The 27,570-nt window shown below is 44.3% G+C and overlaps 1 protein-coding gene across 2 annotated transcripts; it reads right to left on the reverse strand.

Annotated features, from left to right (window-relative positions):
• Positions 1-725: 725 nt before the first annotated feature.
• Positions 726-26,443, reverse strand: LOC111149117 (bone marrow stromal cell antigen 1). Of its 2 annotated transcripts, none has more exons than XM_022506039.1 (9): positions 26,238-26,443; positions 23,741-23,867; positions 21,773-21,908; positions 19,281-19,363; positions 15,868-15,944; positions 14,367-14,459; positions 9,941-10,027; positions 7,859-7,918; positions 726-1,147 (listed from the first exon to the last, which is right to left on the reverse strand). In XM_022506039.1, the coding sequence occupies exons 1-9, from the start codon at positions 26,396-26,398 to the stop codon at positions 1,048-1,050; spliced, it is 924 nt and encodes a 307-aa protein (XP_022361747.1). In that variant the 5' UTR covers positions 26,399-26,443; the 3' UTR covers positions 726-1,047. The 2 variants fall into 2 exon arrangements, with proteins under 2 accessions (XP_022361747.1, XP_022361748.1); XM_022506040.1 differs by lacking the exon at positions 26,238-26,443 and adding an exon at positions 26,165-26,204.
• Positions 26,444-27,570: the final 1,127 nt, after the last annotated feature.

The following is a 27,570-nucleotide window of genomic DNA, read 5'->3' on the forward strand; positions in this document are numbered from 1 at the left end:
TTCACTGGGCAAAGGACATTTGGGTTAGTAAACATGACTTTTCCCAGCTGAACGAATATTCCATCCTACAGATATACCAAGCCATATGAAGACAGTTCCCTATTATTGGACATTGTGAGTTTCTCCCCCACCATTATATTTAACCATTAAATGAACTTTTTAAAAAAAATTAAATCTATTTGTTTGACAGAAAGAGTCGGGGGAGGGGCAGAGGGAAAGGAAGAGGGAAAAGCAGACTCCCCATTGAGCAGGGAGCCTGAGGTGGGACTCAATCCTAGGACCCTGAGATCATGATTTGAGCCAAAGTCAGACACTTAACTGACCAACCCACCAAGGCACTCCTAAATGAACATCTTTGCACATAAATCTTTGCATGCCAAATATATATGTATACACTTGTATATATATCTTATACTATCTTAAGTATATATCTTAAACTATCAATAAGCATGCAGTGTGCCCCGCTGAGGATAAAAGAAAATATAGAAAAATATACAGATTTAGTTCTATTAGAATTTCCTTTTTTTTTTTTTTTTTTAAGATTTTATTTATTTATTTGACAGAGAGATCACAAGTAGACAGAGAGGCAGGCAGAGAGAGAGAGAGAGGGAAGCAGGCTCCCTGCCGAGCAGAGAGCCCGATGCGGGACTCGATCCCAGGACCCTGAGATCATGACCCGAGCCGAAGGCAGCGGCTTAACCCACTGAGCCACCCAGGCGCCCCACTATTAGAATTTCCTAAAAATATTTTTTATAGAGCACCAGTCTGGATCTCAATGCTTTGCACCATTATGAAGTAAGAAGCTAATAACTTGCTTTAATTCTAATGCAGCAATTTTAACCCGTTCAATAGGACTAGAAGAATTTCCTGTCTCTGAAATCCTGAGCATGTGCATCATTGAAAACCCCTCTCAGGACATTGTTTTCCCAGAAGGAAGCTTCATCAGACAATGGAATCACCTGGTATGCACAGAACAAGAGGAATGAATGTGCAAAGGGCAGGCTTCAGGGCTGGGGGAGAGTTAGGGCCAAACAGCAGAGTTTCTGGTTACATGTGAACAGCTGAAGCCAGAGCCACTAGCAAAGGAACGATATGACTGGCACCATGTTCTGCCCAGAGAGGTGGGATTTCTCTAGATGCTGCCGCCCTGCAAATCAAAAGGAAAATAAAGAAAATTTCAGTATTGGTGTGTGGCTCCTACTTTCAAAAATATACATACATGCACAGTGCAGAAAAAAATGAAATAGGACAGAACGTATAAATTGAGAAGTAAAAGTGCCTTACACTCCCCATTCTTTTTTTTTTTTTTTTTTTTTTTTAAGATTTTATTTATTTTTTCCGGGCTTGGGGGAGAGAAAGAGAACGAGTGAGCATGAGTTGGGGGAGGAGAAGAGGGAGAAGCAGACTCCCGGCTGAGCCGGGAACCCAACTGGGGCTCCATCCTAGGACCTAGGATCATGACCTGAGCCGAAGGCAGACGCTTAACCAACTGAGCCACCTAGGTGCCCCACAGAGTGATTCCCTATTCTTGCTTTCCACAGAGAATCAGTGTTGACGGTTTGAGCTGGCTTCAGAGGAATATGACTTATGCTTACTTGTGCGGACACCTACACAGACCTTCACGTACCCTTTTATCTAACACGAATGGAATTTGCACCTTTTTTCACCTAACATCAGATTTTGGACATATATCTATATTGTATGTATTAGTTACTTCATTCTTTCTCATGGATGAAATCTTACTGTATGGACATACCATAAAGGTAGCCAACCTCCTTACTGATGGACATTGTATCACTGGAGTTTAACTAGTGTGGAAAAATCCGTCTTGCCATTAAGACACCAAGAGAGGACCTGGCCAAAAAAATGGACTCCAACCACAGCAAATACAATCTGACTACTGATTGAATTTTTTTAAATGGAAATTACTGAATTTTTTCAAAAATACTGAATTAAAAAAAATTAAAAGATACATTTTTTAAAAAATCATGAAACAATCTAATGTTGGCTTGGAAATTTATTCCGTGGTTTTGGACTCCATTTGAGTGCTGATCACCCCTTTTTTGCTAATGTTTATTGCAGCATTATTTACAACAGCCAAGATACAGAAGCAACCTAATGTCCATCCATAGACAAATGGATACAGAGGATGTGGTGTGTACACACACACACACACACACACACACACACACACACACAGAGGAATATTACATAGCCATAAAAAGGGATGAGTTTGTTTTTTTTTAAATCATTTGCAACAACACAGATGGACCTAGAAGGTATTATCCTAAGTGAAATAAGTCAGACTGAGAAAGACGAATACCATATGATTCACTCATATGTGAAATCTAAAAGAAAAAAACAAATGAATAAAAAACAAGAAGAAGAATCAGACCTGTAAATACAGAGACAAACTGATGGTTGCCAGATGGGAGGGAGGATGTGAAAAATGAATGCAAGGGGTGGAAGATACAGGATTCCAGTTACAGCCTGAATAAGCCACAAGAAAGAAAAAAAAAAAAAAAGGCACAGCATAGGGAATATGGTCAATGATACTGTAACAAGACTTATCTTGTAACAGATGGTAGCTACACTTGTGGTGAGCACAGCCTGTAGAATGACATGTTATACACCAAACTACACCCCCCAAAATTTTTTTAATAAAAACAAAATAAAGGAGGGGTGCCTCAGCCCGTTAAGCAGCTGCCTTTGGCTCAAGCCATGGTCTCAGGGTCCTGGAATGGAGCCCCATGTTGGGGCTCAGCAGGGAGTCTGCTTCTCTTCCTGCTCCTCCCCGCCTCCATGTTCTCTCTCTCTTTCTCTCTCTTTTAATTAAATAAATACAATCTTAAATAAAAGGAAGGAAGTAAAATAAAATAATCTTAAGCAGTCCACACATTTGTACTAGGGCTCCTCCTGCTGGACATTTTCTACAATTGCACTTCTGATTCAGTTAACATTGCAGACTTGGATTTACTAAAAATTGCTTTTTTCTTTTGCTCTAAGGTAATTAACAAATACAAAGGTATAGTTATGCTTATTCCTTTTAAAAAATATTTTTAAGAGGCACCTGGGTGGCTCAGTGGGTTAAAACCTCTGCCTTCGGCTCAGGTCGTGATCCCAGGATCCTAGGATCGAGCCCAGCATCTGGCTCTCCGCTCAACAGGGAGCCTGCTTCCTCCTCTCTGTCTCTGCCTGCCTCTCTGCCTACTTGTGATCTCTGTCAAATAAATAAATAAAATCTTAAAATATATATGTATATATATTTTAAAAAGATGTATTTATTTATTTTAGAGAGAGAGAGCAGGGAGGTGCAGGAGAGGGAGAAGGAGAGCAGCACACCCCCTACTGAGCACAGAGCCCAGCAACAGGGCTCCACCTTAAAACACTCAGATCATGACCTGAGCCGAAATCAAGAGTTGGACACTTAACCAAGTGAGCCACACAGGCATCCCTGTGTTTTTTCTTTTAGAAAAATATAATATTACAGAAGAAGACACAGTTATACTGAGGGTCTCCATCCCTACTAAAGTTCTCATTCCCTTTCCTAAAAGTAACCGCTGGTAGCAATCTGGAGTTCATGTCCTTAGATCTATTTCATCACTGATGTTCATTAGCATGCACAAATAGAAACATACAGTTTTGTTTTCCTTTGCTTTCCATGACTGAGTTCATGTGCCTTTACATGTCACATTTTAACTTAAACTTTTCCTGACTATGTGAGGTTGTGCTTGAGGGCAGCTTTCATGCAAAGAAAAAAAACACTACTTGCAATTACATTGGTTTAAAAAATTAATTCCAGCTATTAAACTTATAAATTCAAAAACCTTATTTCCCCATAGATTTCTCTATTAATTTTGAATCCTATTTTTCTATTTAAGAATCTGCCTGGTTGGCCCAGTTGGTATAGCATGCAATTCTGGATATCTAGGGCTGTGAGTTCAAGTCCCATATTGGGGCTAAAGCTTATCTCAAAGAGAAAGAATAGGGACCTCTGGTAACTTTTTAAAAAAGTAATCTCTGTGCCCAACATGGGGCTTGAACTCCAGAACCTGATATCCAGAATCTCATGTTCTACAGACTGAACCAGCTGGGTGCCCCTTCAAATGACTTTAAATGAGCAGAACTTCCTCAAATACTTGATTCTAGAAAATCTAGTAAGAGTATTAAGTTTAATTTCAATTCTTTTATACTTTCCATTTTTGGCTAAAAACTTAGTAAAATCTCTTATAACTTTCAGCTAAAAATCCCAAGTCTGAAATCAGTTATTTAATGGTTACATATATACACTTGGAATCACACAGCTATTTTTATATGCTAAATTCTATAAAATGTTGCAAATAAATTAAATACCAGAAAATGCAAGTCGTTCCTAAACTTACCACAGAACTATTAATAATGTGAGTTGGATTTATACAAACAGCTGTTTGTTCCATTCTAAACTTTTGCAGATTAAAAGTCCTTTACTCCATTATTCCTAACCAAGTTGAACTTGGAATTCCCACTTCTGTGTCCTGGGGTGTGTTGGAGAAGGAGAGATAACTCACTTTAGACAGAGAATTTGGGCCAAGATGAGAGATTTGATGTTTCTCCTTGACCCTGACTGACAAAGTGAATCCTAATTTCAATAACATAATTACATGTTTTCTCATATCTTCACCAATCCAGGAGATTATCAATTGTACTGAATTTTTGGCCCAAACTAGAGCCTATAAGCCTTCAAGTTTGTTTTCTACATGTTTTTTCACTTGAATTGTTCATGAGAGTTTTTCCAATTGCTGTATGATTATCCTAACACTGTTGCCCCTGCCTAGTTTTATGGAGATACAATCTACACATAATATCTACATTATATTCCATCCAGTAAATGTAATCCCTTGATACAACCATTCACTTCTCATTGGATATTTAGGTCCAGCTCCCAATGCTTACACCTTGGATTCAGTATTATAAAGAATGCTTTGGTGAACATCTTTGAGCATAAAGGTTGCCCCCACATTCTTTAGAAGAGGGTACTGGAAGTACCTAAGGTCTGACTTAGGCCAAAAATTGTGAATATCTTTATAATTCCTGATATATATTGTCAAATTGTTCTCCCAAAGCAATTTACAAACTTACAATGGCATCAAGCATTGAATAAGACTTTTAAAATATTTTTTAACTGTTTTTGGCTAAGCCAAGTCCAAGAGGTTGAGGCGAAAATTGTACCTTATTAAATTTGTATCTCATTGTTACTAGAAAGATGAAATCATTCTCCATTTGCCACTTGGGGATCTGTCCTGCAAATCATCCATCAATATTCTTAGCTAAGTTGTTTAAAGAAGGTATCATCGGTAAAATTCCTTCCAGGGCAATGAAAGTGGAAGAAAACCTGGCAAAGAGTGAAAGACAGTTTTCTTCTTCACATTCAGTGGAATGCGGAAAGAAGTGTCATACATAAATCTTTTCAGCAATCGCTGGAAGAATGCCCAAAGAGCAAATCAGGTACTTTAAATCCTTTCCTTCTCTGCTGTGGTGTGAACCACAGTGACATTCTGAGGCAGTGTGTTTTTGTGGGGGAAACAAGAACTTGACACACAAATGTGGGTTCTGTTTCTGGCTCTAGCCAGTCCCAAGTAACTTTATGAGATCGCTTAACCCCTTCAGCATCACTGATGGGGACTGACTTGCCCTCCTTTCAGGAATGTGGTTGGAAAGAAACAAGATGATGCGCCCATGTCCGAAGTCCCCACCTAGAAAGTTCTGATTACAGGTAAGGAGAGCCACCCTCATTCACCTTACACCTCCTGCAGTAGAGGAGGTAAACTGAGGCATGGGAGGCCAGGGTGGAACCACCTGCCTACTTCAGGAATGGTCATGTACAATGGTCATGCCATGGTTTCACAAAAAGAAATTTTGGAGGCACCTGGGTGGCTCAGTCATAAAGCGTCTGCCTTTGGCTCAGGTCATGATCCCAAGGTCCTGGGATCAAGCCCCACATCAGGCTCCCTGCTCAGCCGGAAGCCTGTTTCTCCCTCCCCCACTCCCCCTGCTCGTGTTCCCTCTCTCACTGTGACTCTCTCTAGCAAATAAATAAGTAAAATCTTAAAAAAAATTCTTTTTTTTTTAAAGATTTTATTTATTTATCTGACAGACAGAGATCACAAGCAGACAGAGAGGCAGGCAGAGAGAGAGAGGGAAGCAGGCTCCCTGCTGAGCAGAGAGCCCGATGTGGGACTCGATCCCAGGACCCTGAGATCATGACCTGAGCCGAAGGCAGCAGCTTAACCCACTGAGCCACCCAGGCGCCCTTAAAAAAAAAATTCTTAAAAAAAAAAAAGAAATTTTGCATGATCTGTATCTATATAAAGTTGACAGTTGGCTTAAGACAGCAAGGAGTAAAAACAGAGACATAAGTTACACTGTAACACTATGGATATCTGCCTCTCCCCGCCTTTTGAAGTCCTCAGTTCACTGGACTGCCTATCCTATTAAGTCCTCCCAGCAATCTTATTCCGCCCTTTCTCCACCTGGGACACATGCATCACTGAACAGGTGAAAGTCCCTGTCCTTCTGGGACTTATGTTCTAACATGTGGGAGACAGGCAGTAAAGAATAAACTTAATGAGCAAATAAGCTGGAGGATGAGAAACAGTATAAAAAGAAAAGTAGGGGGCGCCTGGGTGGCTCGGTGGGTTAAGCCTCTCTCTGCCTTCGGCTCAGGTCATGATCTCAGGGTCCTGGGATGGAGCCCCGCATCGCATCGGGCTCTCTGCTCAGCAGGGAGCCTGCTTCCACCCACTCTCTGCCGACTTGTGATCTCTCTCTCTCTGTGTCAAATAAATAAATTTAATTTAAAAATCTTTAAAAAAAAAAAAAAAAGAAAAACAGAACAGCATGAGGGATTTCACAGAGCAGTCGATGGTGTAGGCTGTAATTTCAAATACTGAGGTCAACATAACTTCACAGAGGCCAAATCGGAGCTAATACAGTAGCTGAGAGAGTTAACCACATGGACAGCTAGGGGAAGGACTGCCAGAAGAATGAACAGTGCAGGCAAAGGCCCAGGGGCAGGAATGCGCCCGGCATGTTCCAGGAAGCTACTGCAGCTGAGGCTCAGAAAGGGGAAGGGAGCAGAACAGAAGACGGAGAGAAAAACGGGCCAGAGCAGGCTGTTTGGCTCTGGCTCTGAGGGATGTGGGAGCCACTGCAGAGCCACAGAGTTGTGAGCAGACAAGTCACATGACTAAGAGGTTGAAGAACTACAGTCCAAGAGTATGTTTGGAACTTTCCCTAATGAACAGTTAAAATAAAAGGCTAACTCTAGCAGCTGGGTTGCAAAGAAGTCATGAGGGATGGGACAAAGTGGAAGCAAGGAGATTCATTCCGGTCTACTCAGTAATCCAGGTGGACAACGACCAGGCTGGTGGTTCCAGTAGGTGACTGCATATTCTTTCCTTCTCTCTCTTTCTGTGTCTGTCTCTGTCTAATGGACTAGTTATAAAAATTAACAAAATATTCTATGTATCGCACACAGCACAGTGTCTGGCATGAGGCCCTGATTAATACTCTTGCCTTTATAGATGAAGAATGGATCCTGCGGCCATCAGGAAGCACCCACCATGTGCCAACCGCTGCAGCACGGCAGGATCTCCTCTGCCCACATGGCCGGATGTCACCTCGCCTGGGCATATGTTCTCCAAACCCACACCTACCTAGCAGCTCAGAGAGATGGAGAAGCGCAGGAACACAAACCTTACTCGGCAGCCAGGTCATTTTAGGGATGGGTGTTAAATTATATTGTAGTTCATCAGTGTGTCAATGGTTAAGTCCTGGTTATCTTGGAGAAGCAAGGAGGTTGGGTCAGACATCTACTTACGAATTCAAGACACAATCAGGATGGGTGCTGTGGTCCACACACTTTAAGAGCTTCACTGGTCTATGGTATGAAAAGAAAGAATATTTAAGGGATTATTTAAGTGACCTTCACTCATCAAACATTTATGGTATGCAGGCAAAGCACTGGGGATACAAAGTCTCTGACCTTAAAGAACACACATACTTTTTTTTTTTTAAGATTGTATTTATTTGAGAAAGAGAGCAGAAGCAGGGGGAGCAGCAGGCAGAGGGAGAAGCAGGCTCTCCTTCGAGCAAGAAGATGGATGCAGGGCTGGATCCCAGTATGACCCCAGCTGAAGACAGCCATTTAACCAACTAAGCCACCCAGGTGCCCCCACACAAACTGTTTCTTTTAAACAATATTAGCTAGCATTTACTGAGCACTTACTTTGTATAAAGAAATCTGATTGGATTTTACACAGACCATGTCACTGAATCCTCTCAACAACCAAATGGAGCAGGTATTACCATCTCCAGTTTACAGCTGAGAAAGCTGATCAGAGTAATTTGCCCAAGTACACACAGTAGCAGTGGTGGAGCTGAACTTGAACCTTGCATGCACACGCCAGAGCCCAAGCATGGAACCACTTCCGTAAGGATGGACAGTCTCGCTTGGAAAATCCTCTCGATGAGGTCTTTGGCCAGAAAGTTGGACTTGAGGCACACAGGTGATGGCTAGTGCCCAGGTCCAGCAAAGAAGCTGCACGGTTAGAGGGAGAAGATGCAGAGTCTCGAGAAGGCAGGGAAGCAGAAGTGAGAGAGGGGCTAGGGGTGCCTGGGTGGCTCAGTCAGTTATGCATCTGCCTTTGGCTCAGGTCATAATCCCAGGGTCCTAGGACAGAGTCCCACATCAGGCTCCTTGCTCAGCTTCTCCCTCCCCCTGCTTGTGCGCATGCTCGCTTGCTCTCTGACAAATAAATAAATAAATAATCTTTTTTAAAAAATAGAGGAGCTGGGTAGCCGTGGCACATGGGGCACTAAGGAGGCAAGCCAACAGGGGTTCTCTCCTGGCCAGGTGGCTGGAATAAAAACAGGAAATGCATCGTTCGATTTACTGGACTTGCCTACTCTCCGGTAAAGTCTATACTATGCAGGTATTCTGAGAATAGTTTGTTGCTGCTGTTTTCTGTCCCCCTGACCCCCCTCAAAGTCATTGAGTTTTATAGAGTCTGGCTCAATGCAGTGCTCACAGAAATCAACCAGGAGGCAAGAGAGGCTCGGAAAAGAGAAGACCCGGCCAAAATGTGCAAGAATCAACTCCTGATGGCCACAGGACAGAGGACCGTGTCCCCTGGATTTTGTGGGGCAAGTGGCTGTTAGTTACATCTGGGTTGGAGTTTGGTGCATTAATCTTGGTCACTCTCCCATGGTAAGTCTTTCATTTATCTCCTCTGTGCTCCCAGGAGCAAGACAAAATCCCAGCTGAACACCAGAAGTGGGAATAAGGACAGCTGAGCCAGACTTGCAAGGGAAGAGCCCCAAAGGGCAGCACAGGTGGGGACAACCCCACAGCATGTGAAAGCAGTCTGAGTCTCTGAGACAGCCATGAGCAGGGAAGGACACTTTGGGCTCTGGCTTGGGTCACCACACTTGGCCTGATGACTTACAAAGATAGCCTCCTCGAGGGAGTTCCTGAGCCAAAGCAAACTGGTCCTAAATGTGGAATTTTTAGGCACAATTTTCTCCATCATTGAGCTGTGTTAGCAAAGAACTGCCTCTTAAGACAAATTTATGAAAATCTGGTGCTTTCTTGTGAGGAGCACTGGGTATTGTAATTGAAATGTGGAATCTCTATATTGTTGGCTTCAAACTAATTTTGCACTGTATGTTAACTAACTAGAATTTGAATAAAGACTTTAAAAAAATAAGGTACATCTGGTGCTTTAAAAAAGGAAGGGTTCTATAGTAGAAAGAAAAGAGCATCCTTCAAAGCAACCTCACACCCAGTGACAGCCCAGAAGGCCCAGAGCTGATCCCAGCAGAACACATTCAATAACCCTGTGTCCTCCAAATTCACTGCTTCACCTTTGAGATTGCACACTGATTATGATATACCACCTACAGGTGATCATTTATACAGCTGTACTGAAAACCCATTTTCTTCAGTCTCTCCTCCAGGATTTTCACAGTGCCTTCTCCACAGGATTCCCTAAAATATAAAAACATATAAATAAAATTAAAGCGGGGGGCGGGGGAGCAAGCTGTTTCTGGGTGAATTAAAATTTTCTATGACCAGGTCCTTCCCGGGTTATTCTCTTCTCTGAGGGAATACAGAGGAGCACCTCCAAAACTGCTGCTTCTGGGAAACCCGCGGCACCCCCAGAAGGCGGTGCGCTGGGGACCAAAGTGTGCGGGTCCCGAAGGCCCGCGCTGGCGCATGCGCATTGTGCCCCAGAGCACATCACCACCCCAGCCGTCAACACTCCTCAGTGACACGCCCCAGGCCAGCACAGTGCTGCCCACTTGTTCACCATACAGTGTGTGTTAGGTTAGGCTTTAATGAAAACAAGAACATATAAATCAAAAATTATCAAAAGAATGCAAACAAACACAAAGAAAAAGAAATCATCCCAGTCGCTTATCACTAGGACTAAAGGCTGCTAACATTTTGGTGTATATCCTTCTAAAAGTCTGAAATACATTCATTCCCAGAGACTTTTAAAATATAATAGAGGGTGCCTGGGTGGCTCAGTGGGTTAAAGCCTCTGCCTTCGGCTCAGGTCGTGATCCCAGAGTCCTGGGATGGAGCCCCCCGCATCCGGCTCTCTGCTCGGCAGGGAGTCGGCTTCCTCCTCTCTCTCTCTGTGCCTGCCTCTCTGCCTACTTGTGATCTCTGTCTTTTAAAAAATATATATATAATACCTTCTGGTGTCCAGTGCATTTCGTATTCTGCTTTGGCCCATGTCTGTGAGTGTATGGATGTATGAGTGTGCACACACACAGACCTCTCTGCTGTTATTTTTAAATTCCTGCATGGTCTCTCTTACATAATCAGAACATGATTCATAAAACCAGTCCTCCTTGTTGACGATCAAGGTTAATTCCTATATTTTGATGACTAAAACTAACTTTGTTGAAGCTTCATTCTCAAACACATCCTAATTCTTTGCTTCCTTAGCATAAATTCCTGGAAGTACGTTTTCTGGTACTAAGGTTTTGAATGCAATTTAAGGCTTCTTGATGGTCTTAAAGCAGAAAAATGTAACCAAGTAAATCTGAAAATCTAATTGGCTTTATTCAACGATTCAGTGATTCAGGCATAGAGCAGCATCCCTTCTAGTAAACAGGCAGGTGCTCTGAGAAGTCCTTGGACATGGAAGGCTTTGTATCCTCAGGAGCGTGAGACAAGGAAGTTACTAGCAAAAGAAAAGAAAGGATTATTTCAGGCCAGGTCATCTTCTTTTTGCTGGGAAGGGAGAGGAGAGGATTTAGTGTCATTATTGTTGAATCCCCCAATAATGGGTCCAGGGTCAAAGGAGCGAGACAAAGCGAAGGTCAAGCAAAGCTTTATTTCGCGCCAAGCATCAAGAATCAAACCCACCATCAAATAGAACGGTCGGGGCCGCCCCTTACAGAGAGGGCGACCCCTCCCTGCCTCACAGACTAACTTTGATAGAGCAAAGGCCATGTGGTTGGGCCTGGCCACACACAGATGGCCAATGAGATTGTAACACACAGAGAAAGCTGCACAGTCATGCTAGGTCACACACAGGTGGCCAATTGAACTACAATTCACCCCATAGTAGCTATTTGAACTAGCCTATCACTTTGGTCAGAATTGGCGGGGCCCACACTCCTTGGTAGCTAGGGAGACAGTATGCACGCTGTACTGACTGGATGTCTCCACCTGACACGACTCATTCCTGCATTCAGGCTGTTATTTCCGCCTGACCTGACCCACCCTTGTATTTGGGCTTGTTACCTGGGACTGGTTTCCCGGACTTGCTTTTAAGTAAGTTCCCCCGGGGGTGAGGGGCAGGGTCAGTTTAAGTTTTACTGCATAAACAACAAAATGGCTGTTCAACCGAGGTGGGGCCGCTCTGGCTAAATAGCCCTTACAATTACTACAGATCAGGAAATTTCAAACTGACCTCTGAAAGGTCACATTTCTGGGAGAGGCTGAAACTTGGTTTGCTACTGTGGGGAGAAATAACTCCATTTGGGACCCACTGTTACTTTGTTGTCATTGTTGTTAAGGAAGTATAGTTGATACATAAGGTTACATTAATTGGGCTTATTGTTGCTTTTCCAGCCACAGGCAGTGCCAAACAGCACCCTCTGCTGGGCACCCCAACACCGTGTGAGTGTTCATTTCCCCACACATCATCCAGTGGGAGTCCTGCTTTCCTGTGGCCATAATTCAGCAGGGGCAAACAGCACCGATACAATAGCGCCAGCTGTGACAAGCAGGCATGGCATTCATATTGCCAGCAAGGCCTGCCTCAGTTTACACAGAATGAAAAGGGAAACAGCCTCCCCATTGTAACACTAATAGAGATGGAGTATACAGAGTGGAAATGAGTGACTGGAGGAAGTTTTCACAAAAGAAGTGGAATTCTAGGCATTACAGGAATGATGAGGGCAAGGGGTTGAGTGACCTCAAGTTTTAGAATCTAGCTAAAAAATGGGATGAAGTTCTTCTCCTGGACAAGCTCATTACTGAGAACTTTTTAGAAAGCAATGATGTGGTGGTTTCAGGACACCTTGATATAGAGGTCAGTGGGTTATTTTACTATATATATATTTTAAAATAACAACAGTTAAAACAAAGCCAACCACAATCGGGTATCAGCCATGATGTGGGAAACAAAGGCAGAAGAAACTTTATTGCATTTCCTTACAGCCCATTACAGATCCTTGAAACAGGCAGAATGACATTCCTCTAGGGGCTCAAATGTCTCTAAGTTAATACTTTGCTAAGGACAAAAGGCAATCCTAGCCCAAACCTCTCCCTACACCGCCACTCCCAGGACAGGCCGTGACTTTCTGCCAGGAAACTCCCAACTATCTTAATGTTAATGTTTTGCTGGAGGGGAAAAACCACCTTAACTTGACAAAGGCAGGCTTCAGGTATCTTGTAGGTTCTCTTTAGTATGTGAAAATTCTTTTGAAACCTCCTTGACGTCACCCTCCCAACTTTGTAGGTATAGAATGGGCCACTCCTCTAGACCCAGATGCTGCTCTTTCTGCCCACCAGTCCTGTCCCCACGCCTTAATGAAATCACAGTTTTGCACCGAAGAATTCTTTCTTGGCCATCGGCTTTGAACCTTAATATCGCCTTTCCTATATCAAGCCATATTGTTTTTAGCTCTTTGTCTATAATTTTGTTTTGTTTTTTTCCCTAAAATCTGAGCAGTTCAGGACCCTCATTTCCTTAGCTCATGACCCATAACTCCAAATCTCCAGCACAAACATACAACCACGAGCTCTGGGCCCTTTTATCATCTCGCCTGTAGCAGAAATGTTGGTCCAAGATAACGCTGAATTGCAATTTCCTTATCTCACTAAAGATAGGTTCAAAGGGCAAGCTGTCTCTGATAGAAACGTTAAAACAACAAGCAAGCATAATTTCTAGACAAAGATGAACTTCCCATAGAAATAAAAATACTATACACTGTTTTTTATGCAACGTAAGTATAATTTGTCTTCCAGGAAGAGAAATGCAGATCGTGGTAATACTACATAGTAAGTAATTTGCAAAATTAATCTCTTGTTTAAGAGACAGGAAAAAATAATCTCTCATGATACAGTGAATCTTAGAGGGTTCAGGGAGCCTAAAATCGGGAAGTTGCTAAGATTCTCCCCGTACACACTCACTGGGGTTGGCAATACTTTTCATCGATGCTCTGAAGAGCAAGGCCCCAGCAGGCCTCTGAGGCTTGACATGGCTGCACTTGAACCAGGCTGCGTGTCCTTGGCTTGTCTCTGAATCATCTGGGTTTACATTTCTTACCCTCCGTTTTTTCCAGCAATTCTCCTCACTGATGAGTAGAATGAGGTCAGGCTTGCATCTATCCAGTGATTTTCCAGAAAATATGGATCTTAACAGTTTCCTTGCCCAGTTATCTGAGACCCAGTTGTGGAAATGATTGTTCTCTGAGAATAAACTCTTCATTACATAGTCCTTGGGTCAATTCTGAGAACTCCTGGTGGTGGCTTTCAAACAACCAGGAGAAGAAACTGGCTTTGACTCACACAAACGCATAAGGAACTCTCCTACCCAGTGCTGCCCAGGAAGCTCAGAAAGGAACACCCTTTTCCTGGCTGAGAACAGTGACTGAATAAAGGAGGCAGATCCTCTCTGGGCTCGGGACTGGTTAGTGGCATTTCCAAAAAGTCAAGACTTTGTCTTTTTTTACCCATGACATTAGAAACAGAAAACACTATAATTTCCCCAAAAAATGAGAGTGTAAAATGGGCTTGAGAATAGCATATTCAAGAGAAGCATGTTTGCACAATTACCATCATTGGTAACACGCTGACTTACACTTTTGGTTTTCCGATTTCATGCATAACCCAGATCTCAATTCGTGTGATTTTATCCTTCTGGAAGTAGGGAATTTCAAAATCTGCAAAAAACCTGAGAAACAGGAAAGACAATTTTTTGGGTAAGATTTTATTTGTTTATTTGGGGCAGGGGGGAGAGCACAGAGGGAGAAGCAGATTCTCCACTGAGCAGAGAACCCAATGTGGGGCTCCATCCCAGGACCCTGAGATCATGACCTGAGCCAAAGGCAGGTGCTTAACCGACTGAGCCACCCAGGTACCCCAAGAAAGACAATTTTTAAAAAAGATTTTTATGGGGCGCCTGGGTGGCTCAGTGGGTTAAAGCCTCTGCTTTCGGCTCAGGTGATGATCCCAGGGTCCTGGGATCGAGTCCCACATCGGGCTCTCTGCTCATCAGGGAGCCTGCTTCTTCCTCTCTCTCTGCCTGCCTCTCTGCCTGCTTGTGATCTCTCTCTGTCAAATAAATAAATAAAATCTTAAAAAAAAAAAAAGAAGATTTTTATTTATTTAGAGAGAAAGAGAGCAAGTGAGTGAGAACACAAGCATGTGAGCAGGGGGAGAGGCAAAGAAAGAGGGGGAGAAAGAATCCCAAGCAGATTCTACGCTGAGTGTGGAGCCAGACAGATGCTAGACTTGACCTCCCAACCCTGAGATGGTGACCTGAGCCAAAATCAAGAGTTGGACGCTTAACTGATTGAGCCACCCAGGCACCCCAACATTTCTTTTTTCTTTTTCTTTTTTTTTTTAAGATTTTATTTATGTATTTGATATAGAGAGAGAGATCACAAGCAGGCAGAGGGGGAGGGGGGATGCAGGCCCCTGCTGAGCAGAGAACCTGATGAGGGGCTCAATCCCAGGACTCTGAGATCATGACCTAAGCGGAAGGCAAAAGCTTAACCCACTGAGCCACCCAGGCACCCCCACCCCAACATTTCTTAAAGTCTTTTTTTTTTTTAAAGATTTTTATTTATTTATTTGACAGACAGATCACAAGTAGGCAGAGAGGCAGGCAGAGAGAGAGAGGAGGAAGCAGGCTCCCTGCTGAGCAGAGAGCCCGATGTGGGGCTCGATCCCAGGACCCTGAGATCATGACCTGAGCCAAAGGCAGAGGCTTTAACCCACTGAGCCACCCAGGCGCCCCCATTTCTTAAAGTCTTAAAGCAAGAGGATATCTTTCCCATTTCATTGTTAGTTATTTGCACATTACTTTTGTTGGAAAGCTTCCAGGGTGTTCTATGGGAGTATTTTTGGCCTTTATTTTTAGGTTATTTATTTCATTCATGCATTCATCAGCTATTAATGGCAGAGATGTATAGATGCGGCTCTGACCTCCGGTTCATTCAACTGTCTTTGCTTTACCTGAATTTACAGAAGCAAGCATTATGCTGTTGATTAAGATGATTTTCTCAAGCTTCCATTGGAAAAGACTAAACACACATCCTGGCATTCTTTGCTGTATTTGTTGATGTTGGTGTTCTTACCCTTTAACAGGATAGGCTCCTGATGGCTCTGAACCATTCAGCATGACAGAGATCACTCCAGAACTCTCCCTTGCATACTATAAGAAGAAACAAGCATTTTGATTAAATTAACATGTTACTTTTTTTCAGCAATGAAATGAGCAATTTTTTAAAATTGACATTCCTCATGTGAGCAAGGATGTACTAAATTTGATATCTCATACAGCTGGTAGGGATGAAACTGGCATCTCTTGGAAAGCAAATTGCTTTGAAATGTCAAAAACTCATCGACTCTGTAATTCCATGGCAGAATCTACTCTTGGAAAACCATGTGAAATAATCAGTTTCCAGCACTGTATCAGCTGGAATAGACTAAAGTATGCTGCCAAACAACCTCGAAATCACAGTGGCTTTAAACAACAAAGATTTGGGGCTCCTGAGTGGCCCAGTCAGCTAAGCATTTGCCTTTGGCTCAGGTCGTGATCCCAGGGTCCTGGAATCGAGCCCCGCCTCGGGCTCCCTGGTCAGCAGGAAGACTGCTTCTCCCTCTCCCACTCCACTCCCCCAGCTTGTGTGCCCTCTCTTTGTCTCTCTCTGTCAAAAAAATAAAATAGGGACGCCTGGGTGGCTCAGTTGGTTAAGCAGCTGCCTTCGGCTCAGGTCATGATCCCAGCGTCCTGGGATCGAGTCCCGCATCGGGCTCCTTGCTCATCGGGGAGCCTGCTTCTCCCTCTGCCTCTGCCTGCCGTTCTGTCTGCGTGTGCTTGCTCTCTCTCCCTCTCTCTCTCTCTCTGACAAATAAATAAATAAAATCTTTAAAAAAAAATAAATAAAATAAAATAAAATCTCAAACAAAGTAAAAACGACAAAGATTTATTTAATGCGCACACTACATCTTTATCACAAGTCCACTGGGGTTTTGTTCCCTATGTCCTCAAGCTGATGAAGAGTCCGTATCTACAAAGTCATTGATTGTCAGAGAAGGTAGAAGTTGACAGTGGCAAATCACTGACCAGTTCTGAGACACTTCCACCCAGAAATCACAGTCACTCCCTCTCACATCTCATTGGCAAGTCACAAGAATTCACAAGCAAGTAACATCAACAGGCAGGGGAATGCAAACCACGTTTGCAGGAGATGAGGCAGACATATTTTGCAAGCAGTTCTAAGGACCATCACAATCACTGTGCACAAAGGCATGTACTGCAGCCTTGTTTGCAAACCATCTAAAATAGTGAAGAAAAAAGGAATAACAAGTAAGTAACTCATAGTACTTAAGTGTCTGAAATATTAGCCAGCCATTAATAAAACTGCTAAAGATTTGCAAACGCAGAGGAAATATGGATTTATAAAGCAAAATGCAACATTAGGAAGAAGAAGCATGAGCTCTACTGTGCTAAAAATAAATAAGCAAAAGTCTGGGAATATTAGTCAACCCCCCAAATTTCCCAAGGAAGAGAGGGGTCCAGAGAAGTTCAGAAATCTCCACTTCAGAATACTACCAGAACATTCAATTTCCCTGATAAGAGGTTTATATTGGAGTGAGGTGGGGGGCTGGGAAGGCAAGTGGCACTGAGATAGCCCTAGCTGGACTTAGTGATGCCCAATACCAGCGGCAGCAAACCAACAATACACTTCGTGTCATGCATGTCTCAGGGTGCTTCCAAGCAGTCGGTGCTAATGGTCATGGTCAAATCCACAAATGCCAAGGTCTGATGACCATGATGCTGAAGGGACTGCCTTCAGGCAGTGGTAGGCATATACGTGATTAATTTTCTTATCTGTATTCTCTATTATTTGTCACTTTTTTATCCTGAGCAGCTATCACATTGATAAGAAAAAAATGTAATAAATAAAAAATGCATGCAGATATAATGAAGCTATATGATATAGTGGTTGAAAAATTTGTTCCCTGGCTCCTCCACTTAATAGCTCTGGAATAAGTCTACTTAATAAGTTGAACAGAAAGAAAATACATAAACAAAAAAAATAAGTCCGCCTAAGTTTCTTGATCTCTTTGTGCCTCATTTTTCCTATCTGTAAAACAGGGGTCATAAGGGTCCCTGATCTCACAGGATTGTTGTAAAGATTAAATCATTTAAAATAATAATTATTGGGATACCTGGGTAGCTCAGTCAGTTAACCCTCCGACTTGGCTTCAGCTCAGGTCATGATCTCAAGGTCATGGGATCAAGCTCTGTGCCAGGCTCCAGTGCTCAGTACAGAGTCTGCTTGAGATTCTCTCCCTCTGGCCCTCCCCCCACTTGTATGCATGCTCTCTCTCTCTCTCTAAAATGAACAAATGTTTAAAATCTTTTAAAAAAATAAATAAAAATAAAACAAAATAATAATTATTAACATGTGTTGAATACTTCTCTGCTACAGTTCAAACCCTTTCCTCATCACTAAACTACCTCTCCTTGTGCATAGATGATCCAGCACAGTCTAAGGGCTCATACGATGTGGGCATGATTCTTAGTTCCTTTACGAGAATGTTGACACTGCCCCTAAGTTGCTGCTATTATCCTACATTCAGGTGATGATGCCCCCGTAACCTCCATGAGGGGCTCTGGCAGCCCAGCACTCAGGGAGTGGATTCTCCACCAGAAATGGAGCCTATGGGTAGTGAGCATAAATGGGGTGCTCCCACTGGAGCAGCAGGAGAGCTCAGGAATAAACAGTGGCTTTTGCCTGGAGCCAGCCCTCTACCCTACTCCACTGCAGCATGGAGGAGGATTTAACCAAAGTCATCTCACTCTGATCAACAAGGGACCCTGTGGACACCCAAAGATCCAGCATGGGACAAAAGGGACATGGCCAGCCTTGAGAGGGAGTTGGTGGTGGTGGATGGCAGGACCCTGAAGTCCACTGGCCTCCTAGTCAACATAACTAACATTCACTAGATTGCCATCATCTCTGGTGACAGTATTCTCTGAGGAATAGACCTTCGGTAAGGGGCCATTTCTGTGTCTCCAGTTATCTTCTCCTTACCTGTCACCCACCACCTCCTATCACCTCCTCTATCATGAATAGCAAGCCTTGGGGACATTTCTGACCCCCGTATCTGGATCTCAGGTGTCCCAGGGTCTCACATGAAACAGGTGCCACCCCTGATTGCTTTACACAGCAATCAAAATCCTATTGCTTCCAAAACTAAGAGCAGCCACATCACAATAGTAATAATAGTGACTATTTAATATCCTCATCTATATGAACACTCACTGAATATGTTGGCCGCACTAGGTATTTAGGCTCCTTAAGTCCTCACACCTTTATGGAGCAGAAGGAGTGAATCAGAATGTGGTGAATGTGAACAGCAAGACAGCCTCAGAGACGTTAAATCACGACCCACTGGTTCTGTCTCTGAACCCCTCTGTTCCGTGTTCGCATGTCCCACATGTGCTCAGCCTCCTGGTCAGCCTTCCCAAGCTCACCTGCATAGAGGCCCTTTTCCAGAAAGAATCCACAGCGTTGTTTTCACAGTCTTCTGATGTAGGGCAGGACTGGTAATCGAGTCCTAAGGGGAAAATAGACAGACATGTTTCATTTCAAACATTGTATCAGAGAAGAATTAATTTAAAACATTTGCTGACTCCACAAAATCTATATTTAGCCTGTGTTCACAAGTTTGATGTTCACAGTTCTGCCTACCCAACCCACAAAGAACCCAAGCTGTGTTGGGAAGACAGGTGTCATTTTGCTTCACACAAACATGAGGAAGGCACAGACTCAAGCAGTTGGCTAATGAGTGAGACTGCCGACCACCAAGCATCATCATGTCAGCTCGGCTATTTCTTTATTGAGGTTCCAGTGAAGTGATTAAAAAACAAAACAAAACAAAACAAAACCTTTGCTCTGCTGGGTGAAGTGCCTTCTATAGTTAGCCCTGGTCTTGGAAGTAAACGCAGCAAAAATACACCAAGAAAGTGATAGTCCTTAGCCAGAAAACAGAAATGTTATGACATTTAAACGTATAGAGTATTAAAATGTATTACATTAAAAAAATTCTAATGACGGGGCACCTGGGTTAAGCATCTGCCTTCGGCTCAGGTCATGAACTCAGGGTCCTGAGATGGAACCCCACATGAGGCTCCCTGCTCAGAGGGGAGCCTGCTTCTCCCTCTCCCTCTGCCACTCCCCCTGCTTGTGCACTCTCTCAAATAAATAAATAAAATCTTTCCTTCCTGGAGGACAGGGATGGGGTTAAACCTCACAGGCTCTAATCTGGTTTTCCTTGGTCTTTCTGGTGACCAGCCCCTATGTGAAGCTATCTAGGGGCCCCCAACCACTACTCATGTCACTATCACATACAAGACACTCTTATTACTCCTCACATTCCCAGGGTTTTAGGAGCTGTGTTCCAGGAACTGGGGACAACAACCGAATATTTGTGATTATACCATACTCCCCCTTCCTTCACATTCTTTTTCTCACACTCCACATATCTCTCCTGCAGGATAATCAGACTTCCTGGTCACTGTGTATCGGATGAATGGCCACATCCATTACTTGAACCCTGCAATTTTCTATCTCCCTCCCAGTGAAAGCCCCATGCCATTTGGCCCTCCTTTATTCCTCTACCCTCACAACCTATTACTTACTGCTGTCCTTGCTGTTCCTTAAATATACCAGACGTTACTTCTTTGCACTGGCTGTTCCCTCTCTCAGGAAATGCTCTTCCTCAACTCCCTCAGATCTTTGCTCAAATAGCTTCACAGCAAGGCTTTCTCTGGACATGAATGTAAACCTGCAACACTGTCCTCCCTCTACCTTCCCCTTTCTACTTTCTACTCTCTTTCTACTCTCTTTCCTGTTTTGTTTCTCTCTGTAGCCCATGTAATCTTATGGCACACTATTTGACTTGCCTGTGTCTTGTCTTACCTCCCCATCTATAATGTAAGGATGGGGTATTATTTTCCTGTTTTATTCTCTGCTGTGTTTACAGTGCGTAGAGGCAGAGAATAGGTACTCTATGACTCATAGTTGGATAAATGAATGAATGGAGGAGAATACAGAGAAATGAACTTAGGCTAACTTTTAAAGTGATTCCAGTCCCTAGGCAGGAAGAATCACCAATTTTCATGAAGGGAATACCTCCTCCCACCTTCTTTCCTGCTCACCCTTCAAGACTCATTGAGAACCAACAGCTGGTGGGAAGCTTCCCAGATTGGTCTAGGTGGGTGTCTCCGCTACTGCTTAGGACCTGGCCTTTCCTGCATCAGAGCACAGCACAAAGGAAATGACCCTCACAAAGCTGTAAGCCCACTGAGGAGGGGGACTGCTCTATCTCCAGGTCTCAGAAGGATCTCGATGCATAAGGAGAGTTTTTCCTCAACACTAGGCCAGCCCTTGTGACTTTCACTGTGATTTTAATCTTAAAACATCTCTGGTACCTGGAGTGGCATTTAAGTGCACAAGCTTCAGAAACCATCAGAAGAGGATTAACTCCTGGCCCGACTCCTTCGAGTGACTTAACTTTCTCAAACCTCAGTTTCCCCTTCTGGAAAATGAGAATCCTGAGGTTGGGCAGGTCAGGGCAGGAAGCATGTGCCCTGGAATCAGACAGTCTGACCCTGCTGCTTTCTAGCGATTCACTCCTCAGCAACTTTCTTAACCTTGCTGTGCCTCAGTTTCCTTATTTATTACAACAGGGATTAGGAGAGGAAATATCTGCTGCTGGGGCCGCTGCAGAGATTGAATTAGTTAGTAAATGTCAATATATGCTTACAGAGTAGCCAGCAAAAGATAAGTGTTTTCTCTCTACTATTGTTATTATTAATTATTATTATGACCACCTACATCAGATGATTCAGGGGGAATCAAATGAGACAAATGCATAGGAAAGCATTTAGCACAAATGGCAAATGCACAGTGTCAACTTAACCAGGAGCTCTTACTCTCCTTGTGATTTGTCCAGGAGTCTTACCGGAGGCATTTTCCTGTCGACACCAGCTCAGAAAATCTCCAATCCTCCCGTATAGAACACTGCACAAAGGCAAAAAGCGAAGGCCATTCTCTGAGTAGCTAGTGACCAGGAGGTGGTTGTTTTCCCAGAACAGGGACTAAGGAAAAACAAACACAAAATTAACATGAAAATGAAATCAAAGCAGATTTTTTTCAGCCAGGCAGTCCATTTCTTTCTTTCTTTTTTTAAAGATTTTATTTATTTGTCAGAGAGAGAGCACAAGCAGGTAGAGTGGCAGGCAGAGGCAGAGAGAGAAGTAGGTTCCCTGCTAAGCAAGGAGCCTGATGCGGGACTGCATCAGAATCATGACCTGAGTGGAAGGCAGAGGCTTAACCAACTGAGCCACCCGGGCATCCCCAGGCAGTTCATTTCTTATTCAACTCTTGACTTCCCTGACAACAAGCAAACTTTATTTTTCTTTGTCTTTGTTTGCCCATTCAGAGAGTGCTATGATCTCTCCTCTATCATTTCAAGGGTATCCTGCACACATTAAAAAAGCACTTTCCCTGTAGTATATATATGTATCTTTAACCTCTTGATTTAAAAAGATCTTGTCTGTCTGTCTGATCTTGAGCAAGGCATGTCAGAGCCCTCTGCCTCAGTTTCCACCTCTGGAAAATGGAGAGCATGAGCACTTTCTCTTCTTCCACAGCTGTGTTCAGGAGGCTATGTCACACAGAGTGTATAGTGCCTCAGAAATATGTTACTTTTATATTGTATTTTATGATCTCCACTATAATGCTCAGTGTTTTCAGATAACACTAACAGAAATAACAATAGCCCTCTCATGATCTCATCAGACCCTCAGCAGTCCAACTGGACTATCCCTAGACTGGAATCTTCCCAGAGGGCAGGGGCTGTTTTGTTCCCCACTGCAGGTGTCCTCCAGCCTTAGCACAAGGTCCAACACATGGAAGGAGCTCGATAACTATTTACTGAGTTCATCAACTAGCACCAAAATCTAAGAAAGAGAACATTTAGGGTTCCTCTTTTTACCAGCAGGGAGGCAGCAAGGTTCAAATGTAACATATTCTTTTTTGTTGTTGTTAAAGATTTTATTTATTTATTTGACAGACAGAGATCACAAGTAGGCAGAGAGGCAGGCAGAGAGAGAGGGAGAAGCAGGCTCCCCGCTGAGCAGAGAGCCCGATGTGGGGCTCGATCCCAGGACCCTGAGATCATGACCTGAGCTAAAGGCAGAGGCTCAACCCACTGAGCCACCCAGGCGCCCCTCAAAATGCAACATATTCTTTAAAATTATTCTTTTTCAATCTATTGTCTCTGAACCTTCCATCTCCATTTGCAAATTTAAAAAAAATAATGTTAAGATTTTTTTCATTGGTAAACATCAATGCTACCTGATTTTACAATGAAAATGAAAATTATGTCGTCGAGAAACAAAGCTATCTGACTTTTTTTAAACTCAGGTATTGTTCTAAGTGAGCATTTTATGTTGATTTTCTCATTTATTTTCATTTTATTAGAACTCCGCATACAGACATGGTTTTCTTAAAGAAACTGCTACTGAATAGCTAGAATCTTAAGGTCCCTTAAAATAAGGAGAGATTGGTCTTCAGGGAAAGTACTGAGGATAAGGGTCCTCTGAGCCACTTGGAAGTTCAGGCCTTTGGGGCCAGTTAGGACACAAGTTATTCAGAATTGGCTAGGGGCAGAGCCCCAGGGGAAAGGTGTGGCAAGGTCCTTCTGTAGTGATTCCCCGCAGAAACCCTTGCCTTAGGAAAGTTCCTTCCGCCCAGACAGGAAAGAGACCCCAGGATTGCCACTGAAGACAAAGATGCCTTCCCACCAGAAAATTCAGGTGAGTTTGCTACTTGACTTTTTAAATTAATTAAATTTAAAAGAGGGGCCTGCAGGGTCACAGACACCTGACACCATCTACCTCTATAGGGACGGAGAGGAATGTTTTACCTTGTCTCTGGGAATGGAGTGTCTGGAGAGGTCAATAAAACGGTCGTAGTCTGAGGGAAGGACGGAACAGGGATCCTTAACCAGCACCACTTTGAAGGCTTCCCAGATAGCTGTGCAGTTCCTGCCCCTGTGCAGCACAACACATTAAAAAAAGAAAAAAGAAAAAAAAAAACAACACATCATGAGGTGTCATGAAGTATTGCCATTTCTAAGTACTCCAACAGCTTTCCGAGCAGTTTTGCCATTTATTAACTCTGCAGAACTGGGCAGAAAAAAGACAACAAACTGTCCTGTCTCGTGCATTAATGCCCAGTCAGAAGAGAAGAAAAACGTAGGTGATGGAGTTGGGAATCCAATGGTGGAAATGGCTCTCAGACACTGTGGCACACATTTTCCAGAGCTAAGGAACACAGTCTTGGCAGGGTCTCTTGGAGATGAACACAAAAGGCGCTTTGCTGGAGGATGACAATTCCAACAAACCATTCCCGACTCCAGGGGCCTCTCCATTGAGACTTAAGGTGTTGCAGAAAAATCATCAGACCTGCGAGAGACCAAGTGACCCTGGGAGAAGTCGGAGAACTCGGATTTATTTTACGCCCGCGGACCCAGCTGAGCTCGTGCTCCAAGTTCTGGGCCCCAGGCAGTGGGTTATAGGGCTTTTATAGGGGGCTGCAGGCAGTCAGGGTCCAAGGGCTATGCTGACTGCTGGTAGGCGGGTTTAAACTGGGGGAGTGGGAGCTGCTTTAGGTGGGAATAGTAGTTACAGGGAGCCTGTGGCAGGAAGCTCCTTTACAGGAGCAGAAGCAGCTGGTTATCTCTTGCTCCCAGTAGGGCTTCTGGTTTTCTCTAACTTGTTGTCAGTAACTTTCCATCTTCTGGGACCCCCTGGCCTGGGCCTACTCTGGGTAATTTTCCTCTTCAAAGGTCCACTGGGGCGGGGGGGGGGGGGGGTGCACATTGGTCAGGCCAGTGGACCAGTGAGTTAGTTAGCGCTAAGGTTACCAGGGACCACAGTGAGAAGTTAAAAGGAATACACTGTTTTTTTTTTTTTTTTTAAGATTTTACTTGACACATAGAGAGAGATCACAAGTAGGCAGAGAGGCAGGCAGAGAGAGAGAGAGGGGAGGAAACAGGCTCCCGGCGGAGCAGAGAGCCTGACATCGAGCCCCGCGTCAGGCTCTCTGCTCCGCCTGACGCGGGGCTCGATCCCAGGACTCTGGGAGCATGACCTGAGCCAAAGGCAGAGGCTTTAACCCACTGAGCCACCCAGGCGCCCCGGAATACACTGTTTTGTTCCTCCAGCATGTTCATTTGTCAGATTCGCAAATCCTGTAAACTGCCCCGTTTCTGGGAAACCCCCAAGTCACTTAAGAATGCGGCAGATGTTCTTGGGAAATTACGGAGCCCCACCTTTGTATGCAAACCCCTTCAATGCCTTGCTCAAAAGATTACAAAAGTTTTACTAAGTTCTTCTGACCAGCTTCCTCTTTGTAGGGAGTAACTCACCCAGATGTTGCTGGCTGGCAGCCTAAAATAGCCCCGAAGTTTGTGTTAGAGACAGTGCTTTGAGAACTACCTCCCTCTCTCCTTACTTGCTCTAAGTAACAGAAACTGTTCACTCAAGCCAGACGATTTGGACTGATCTATTGGCGGACACACCTCCCGCCCTCACCCTTTGCTTTCAGTAACACTAAGGCAGACAGGACGCCCTCTGGTGACAGCCACACTCTTCAAGTCCATCCTAGCTTTCCAAAAACATTACCCAAGGCATTTGTAACAGCTTCTTGTGTGGGGACTGGGTAATATGGTTCCTTTTATTATTCTCTGCTCTTTTTATTTGTCTGAAATGAAACAGAAAAAAAAACTGGCACAAGAAAAAAAATTATGAAAACCGAGAAAGTAGGTCCAAAGAAGGAACAAAGGTTAGAAGAACGGGGGTGCCTGGGTGGCTCAGTGGGTTAAAGCCTCTGCCTTAGGCTCAGGTCATGATCCCAGCGTCCGCATCAGGCTGTCTGCTCAGCGGGGGGCCTGCTTCCTCCTCTCTCTCTGCCTGCCTCTCTGCCTACTTGTGATCCCTGTAAAATGAATGCATAGAATCTTTGAAGAAAAAAAAGTTAGAAGAAAGAAATAAGAAGCACTGTGCTGGCAAGAGTGACTCAAACTCATAAAGTCCTGTAGGTTTCAGAGAATCTGAAACTCTAATTCCCCAGGTCTCTGTATTCAATTTCCAGGTCCGCCATCCCGGGTCTGACCCTTCTGGCTAAGCATACGCACACACACACATTCTCATTCTCTCTCTCTTTCTCTTTCTTTCTCTCCTTATCCCTAGACGTACCACGCTCTGCTCTTGGCTCCCCGGACCGTTAGAATCCCACCTCCCCCCGCCCCACCCCGCGGACACCTCTCGCGTGGAGAGACCCCTACCCTTTAGACTCCATCTGCCCCTGCGAACAGCCTCCTCCCCTCTACACTTCCCGGCTTCCGGGGTCCTGCTCACCGCGGGTCCGGATTCACCAGGGCGTCATACTCCGCGCACCGGCCCAGGATAATGCTCTGGAGGTGCCGTGTGGTTCCCTCCCCGCGCCAGCGGGCGCCTGCAGCACCCGCGACCACCACCAGCAGCAACAGCAGCGAATGCGTGAGCCCCCTGGCTGTCATCGCCGCGACTCGCTTCCTCCAGCTCTGTCCCTACTGACTCACTTTCCATCCCTCGCAACCGTCCCTTTCTCCAACCTTGCTGCGTAATGAGGCACTCCCAGCACCACTTCTTGGCTTCCCGCCTCTGCTGGCGGCTTCAGTTCTAGGATTGACTTGGGACTTCACTGGCGATAGGATTCTTGTTCTTGGCTATTTTTTTTTTTTTAAAGATTTTATTTTTAAGTAATCTCTGTAGAGAGTATTGGGTATACGAAGGTAGGGCTCGAACTCAAAACCCGGAGATCAACAGTCGCGTGATCTAAGGACTGTGACGTTTTTGCTTTTGTTTTAATTGCGGTATAGTTAACATTCTGTGTTATAGGAGTTGCAGGTGTACGACGTAGTGATTCATCAGTTCCAGACACTACTCAGTGCTCACCCCCTCACCGCCCCCCCCCGTCACCATAGGTTATTATATTTACTATATTCCCTGGGCTCTACTTTTCATCTCCGTGACTTATTTTATAACTTATTTATTTTATGTACCTTTTAATCTTCTTCGGTTATTTTGAAGAGGAAAATGGTACCCACAGCAGGATCAGGCCAAGGGGTCCCAGATGATAGAAAGTTACTGACAAGAAGCTAGAAAACTAGAAACCCTACCCGGAGCAAGAGAAAACCAGCACCTTCCGCTCCGGTAAACAGGCTTCCCGCCGCAGGCTCCCCGCCGCAGGCTCCCTGCACTACTGTTCCTGTCTAAGCAGACCCCGCCTTCCCAATTTAAACCCACCTACCAGCAGTCAGTCTAGCCTTTTGGACCCTGACTGCCTTTTTTCTAGCCCTGTAACCCACTGCCCGGGGCCCAGAACTTGGAGCACACACAAGCTCATCTGGGTCCGAGCATAAAATAAAACCGAGTTCTCCTGCTTCTCCGAGTGACACTTGGTCTCTCGAAGGTCTGATTATTTTTCCGCCACATTTTTAGAGGTGAGATTCCAACCGTTCCGGCCCCTTGAGCTACCGGCCGGGGTGGCTAGACTGCACCGGGGCAGGAAGGAAGTCGGGATCCAACCGAGGGGGTGCGCCACAGACACTATTCGGGGTTCTCCTTCACCCCTAGTTCCATCCCTCTGGGCAGTCGTGCCTCGCTGGACTCTAAGGAGAAGTGGACCAACTTGCCTGGCAACTCGCCA

This window comes from Enhydra lutris, unplaced genomic scaffold (genome assembly GCF_002288905.1).
Source record: "Enhydra lutris kenyoni isolate GAN:26980312 unplaced genomic scaffold, ASM228890v2 scaffoldscaffold21, whole genome shotgun sequence".
Lineage (NCBI taxonomy): Eukaryota > Metazoa > Chordata > Mammalia > Carnivora > Mustelidae > Enhydra > Enhydra lutris.